The sequence below is a fragment of the Notothenia coriiceps genome, unplaced genomic scaffold (assembly GCF_000735185.1).
Source record: "Notothenia coriiceps isolate Sejong01 unplaced genomic scaffold, NC01 NC01_scaffold00019251, whole genome shotgun sequence".
NCBI classification, from domain to species: Eukaryota; Metazoa; Chordata; class Actinopteri; order Perciformes; family Nototheniidae; genus Notothenia; species Notothenia coriiceps.
Window position 1 is genome coordinate 2 of NW_011351952.1, and position 4,924 is coordinate 4,925.

The window sequence follows — 4,924 nt, forward strand, 5'->3', positions numbered from 1 at the left end:
CATTGACTGTATGTATAAAGGGTTTAACATGCTAAACTGTAAACCCAGAGAAACACCCTGTGATCAAAGACTTGACTAAACAGAAAATGCAGTGAACATGGATGATGTCAGGAAGCACAGAGAGGAGAGAACCTATAAGCTGCAGGTCTCTCTTGAAAAAGAGATCTATGATCTCAATGGGACCAATCTGGTTAAATAAAGGTTTGAAATGAAAGAAATGAAAAGAAGACCTAGGTAATATCACTCAAACCCTCAGAGCAGCACCCCACTTAATGCCAACATATGACTGGCTGGCTGTACAAGTACACGAGGAGTTCTGTTGGTCACAAAGATCGAGAGTTACAAAAGTAAAATATGTAGTGAAATTGTGTGGTTGCTCAAAGGTGGGGCTGTGATACGGCTATACACCGCCGCCGCGTAGTAATAAAGTTGAGCGCATACATAGTGAGGCCTACAGTCCAGAGAGCTACAGTCATTTGACCCAATGGAAAAGCTGTGTTATTTATGGTGAAGAGTGAGAGTCATTTAAAACAATGTATGATGAGAGAGGTCGTGCCGGAAAAAACTAAAATGAAAAGATTATTATTTATTTTTTTATCTTGTCACTGAGGGCCCTCTTTGCTCAAGGGCCCCTGGGCACTTGCCCAGGTTGCCCATATGGTTAATCCGGCCTTGCCTGGGTGCAGGCACAGATGGAGGTTCTTGCTGCTAGGCCCAGGCAGCTGTGAAATCGGAAAGAAATATAGGACAATAATTACTACTAAGTTCATTAAAATAAAGTTCAAGTGGAATGTTTCTCAAGCACAAATAACAATGCACAACTCAAAATAAAATGGGGAGGTGGGACAGGAGTCTCTCTCTCTCTCTCTCTCTCTCTCTCTCTCACACCCACACAATGAAAGTACACTATTACTGCAATATTTACATTTACATATCTTCAAATGGTTCCGTGTTGTTGTTGTTGTTGTTGTTGTTTTGTTGTTGTTGTTGTTGCTGTATTCTCCAGGTTCTGATGCTCCGTCTCCACTGCTGCTAGTGTTACAAGTCCTCTGTGCAGAGCTGGTAATCAGATAATAAGCCTGTTGATCAGGAGAAAAGAATGAAGCAGAGGGAAAGTTGCTGCCGTTTGTCTGGTTGTCCTAGCCAGAATGTATTAAACACATTAATAAATTATTACAAATTATATCCGTTTTCTCTATTTATCTAATCATTCTCTGGTTTCACGCCACATGTATCTCTGCGTTGTGTTGTGTGGTCGAATGAATATGACTTCCTTCTTGGCAACCAGGTTTATTATCTGTGCAAACAGAATATAAGGAAATGGCTTCACCAGCTTTCTACCTCAATACTTCTCCTCAGTGAGGCCTGAAGCTAACTGAGAATGTAAAAATAATATAACATGTTCCACCTAAATTGTTTAAATGTTGTTGCAAATATTTAGCCTTAACGTAAACTGAAGGAACCAAGCACTGGCTCCACTGTTAGCTAAACCGCTAGCTTTAGCTCAAACATGATGATAGTTGGTTGCTTGCGGGTTGAAGCCTACTCTCTTGGTTTAATATTGTCACTATGTGTTAAAGTTATTCCTGTTGTGTTCTGGCGTAGCTGCTCATGACCCAGTTAGCGCAAAACTAATGCGCTAACTGGGTCATGTTAAGGCTACTATCATTATGAGTACATAGCTTGTCACCAAACTGCACACATTTGTTTGGTACTATTTCAGCGTGTGTGTGTGAACGGTTTAATGTAGTGTCGCCGCCGCTGCGTCGAGTGTAATCCTAAAGACGAGCAGAGAGGGGGCATGATGCATCCGGCTGACGAACATAGAACTTAACCTCGCTGTGCGGGAGATGCAGTTATATCATTTGTTGTGCCGGTCGCCTCGATGGCGGGACTCCCTTCTTGTTTATGCTGGAAGTGATGCGGCGTTGATAAGCCTCACATTTATAGTAGCTCGTGGTCAAAGCGTTATCCAGCTCTGTGTTGCTATGCTAACGTGCTAATAAGAAGCCCTGTAGTGTAATTTGCTGTTGCTGATAAGACCCTTACTACGTTCAGGGTGACGTGACTGTGAAAGCTTCAGGGTGATAATACGTGACTGTGAAAGCTTAACAACGATTAGAAATGTCCCCCCTAATACAGTATACACATGTATTTCTTTCCTAAGACAGTATACACATGTATTTCTTTCCTAAGACAGTATACACATGTATTTCTTTCCTAAGACAGTATACACATGTATTTCTTTCCTAATACAGTATACACATGTATTTCTTTTTCTTCTCATGATTTCTCATGCCTGACCGGTGGTGGTTTCTTCAGGCTTTGACACATCGTATTGGACTACTACCTAAGGTACGTGAAGCTCCTGTGAGGGATACAGAGAGTACTTTGATGTTGCTGTGTGTTCTGAACGTGCAGGAGGTGATTATAGGAGTTATTCATTTTAGAGTTCAGCCAAAGCTAAGATACAAATGATTTTTTACCTACAGAGATAGTCCCAGTAAAGTGTGGGATGGTCTTGATCTATGGGTTTCTGGCAGGACTCCCAGAGTTTAGGGAAATCCTCCAAATGGTGACAAGTTGATCTTGATTGTGAGAAAGCTCAGTGGATGGTACATTGAACATTATAGAGCTTATGATCTCCAAACGTCACCAGGCAAGGAGGTGGAACTTCTTGAGCACCAAGATGATCCCCACCCACTGGCAGACTCCGAGGGATGCGTCTTGTCACATTGAAAAGATATGTCCATGTTTAAAGGGTGAGGAAGCGAAAAGTGATATTTCATTCGGTGGAAAGAGAAATAATTGATAACTATTGTTTTCTCAGAACAGATTTATTTCATACCAGTGTTTTCTTTAGTTTTCAAAGGTTTTATTTATCATTTCACCAGAAAATAATCACACTAGTTAAATATCAGAACATAATTTGTGAGAAAGCTCAAACAGTGTGCGGGCTTTTGTTGAGTGGTCAGAGCTTTAGTGCTTCACCTGCAGAACAACAATATATTAGTTTTTTATGACTTCCTATACATATTTGTTATTGGTGCAAGACTAACTATCAACCCTTTGGAGATTTCAAATGATAACATTCAATTTTTTTGCACATACAAGTTGTCAACTGCAGATTTCATTTATTGAAAAGGAACCTAACATTGAGGGTAAGGGTGGGCATTATGTCATTTTTTAAATATGTGCTGATGGAGTCCAGTCAAGAAAAGGGATTCACACCAAGTTGTAGTCCTTTTACTGAAAACTGATAACACATCTATAAGGTGATACATGAGCAGTGTGAATAATAAGGAATTATGTTTAATGTGCCTTTCTTAAAACGTATTGTGCTTGTGTTGTCTTCTCAGACTGCCATGGCTGATTCAACGCCTGCAAGACTGAAAGTGATTTTGGGGGAGAACAACATTGAAAAACTGTCTCTTCCAAATGGCATACCGGAATCATTGGATGACCTTCTCAGCAAGTTAAAGACTTTCTTTGGGTTAAAGGGCGACGTCAGACTGCAGTACATGGACCAAGACTTTGGCAACGACTTCTTCAATCTGAATTCCACCACTCAACTTCAGGATTTGGGAACAATCAAAGTGATCCACCAGCAAACAAATACACCTTTGAACATTGCCACTGATACCACATCATCATCTTCACTTGAGTGTGATGGCAATGTTTCTTTGGCATCAGATGACACAATAATCCTCTCATTCCCCGAATCTGTGTCCTCTCGAGCCAAACAGTGGCCAGCGGACTTTCCGATTCCTCAATTTTCATATGACACGGAGCTGCAGCTAGTGAAAGGGAATTCTGAGTTTAATGGAAGCCACAAAATGTTGACTGTCAGCTCCCGAAGCAAGTCTGATATTCTGAATAGACTTGCAGAAACAATTTCTGGATACAAGGCCTATCCAGATGATTCACATTTCTGCACAGTAGCAGAGGCTCTTATCAAAAAGCATCCTTGTTTGAAAGAACCTGGCTCATTCAATGGCTGCAATGGATGGAAACAGCGCCTGAAATATAAGATGGGGAAACTACAGGACTCAGCTCAAATTGCAGGGGTGCCCAGAGCTGGTGGTAAATTCCCTGAAATCTAAAGCTGCTACAGATGCTTTCCCTGCTAAAAAAGTCAAGAGGCCAAAGCGAGCTGAGGCTAACTTTTATCCATCCTTCCCCACCGGTGCCAATCTGGAGAGAATAGAACTTCTGACAGACATCAGGAACACTAATAGGGTCAGACACACGTTCGCCTACAGACGACAGGAGGGGGTAAACCAAGAGCCAGGAATCAAGGACTTCAAAGACAGGTGGCCGGCACTGCTCCAACAAAGAGAGTCTCGTCTGTAAGCTTTGATCCATTCATCATAATGTGGTGTGGTAAAGTTTATGTTTAACCGTGTTTACTGACAGAATTTACATTTTTAGTTTGTTATACTTTTTGCCAGTTTAGTTTTTTTTCTTCGAGCGTGTAAAACCAAAGAAAATACAAATGAAACAAAAGGTGATACAGTGCTATACAAATGAATGCAATAACGAAACATTTAATTAATAATTGAATAATCTGTAGTGTCATTGTCTGGTATCAAGAAACAACAAAGCTTTAGCTTACACGTCCGAAAAGGGGTCGGAAGAAGTTTCCACTTGCTTCAATGGTTCTTTTTTTAAATGATAATTTGCATACAGACTGAGTTCAATTGAATCTTTATGAATTTACTCACTGTCATTTTTGTATTATTCTTTCATAGATCAATGCAGAGTTCCAGAGGATAATGACCATTCCTCTTTGAGGAGAAGTTCCAAGGCCCAGTTGGACATTCACTCAAGTCAGCTAATCACAGTCATCTGTGCCAAAAGGAGGATCAACACGTCAAAAGACTGCTGACATCATGGACATTTTTGACCAGGTAAATCTGCATTG

The 4,924-nt window shown here is 40.8% G+C and overlaps 1 protein-coding gene and 1 long non-coding RNA gene across 4 annotated transcripts; one reads left to right on the top strand and one right to left on the bottom strand.

Moving 5' to 3' along the window:
* Positions 1 to 606: 606 nt before the first annotated feature.
* Positions 607 to 2,202, bottom strand: LOC104951821 (uncharacterized). Its single transcript, XR_799062.1, has 3 exons — positions 1,836 to 2,202; positions 926 to 1,079; positions 607 to 722 (listed from the first exon to the last, which is right to left on the bottom strand). It is a non-coding gene; the product is annotated as an uncharacterized lncRNA (long non-coding RNA).
* A 23-nt stretch (positions 2,203 to 2,225) lies between these two features.
* LOC104951822 (uncharacterized) lies at positions 2,226 to 4,916 on the top strand. Of its 3 annotated transcripts, XM_010778554.1 has the most exons (3): positions 2,253 to 2,355; positions 3,360 to 3,858; positions 4,752 to 4,916. In XM_010778554.1, the coding sequence occupies exons 1-3, from the start codon at positions 2,296 to 2,298 to the stop codon at positions 4,886 to 4,888; spliced, it is 696 nt and encodes a 231-aa protein (XP_010776856.1). In that variant the 5' UTR covers positions 2,253 to 2,295; the 3' UTR covers positions 4,889 to 4,916. The 3 variants fall into 3 exon arrangements, with proteins under 3 accessions (XP_010776854.1, XP_010776856.1, XP_010776855.1); XM_010778552.1 differs by lacking the exon at positions 4,752 to 4,916 and having other exon boundaries at positions 2,226 to 2,355; positions 3,360 to 4,335; XM_010778553.1 differs by lacking the exons at positions 2,253 to 2,355; positions 4,752 to 4,916 and adding an exon at positions 2,708 to 2,762 and having other exon boundaries at positions 3,360 to 4,335.
* The last annotated feature ends 8 nt before the right edge of the window (positions 4,917 to 4,924 follow it).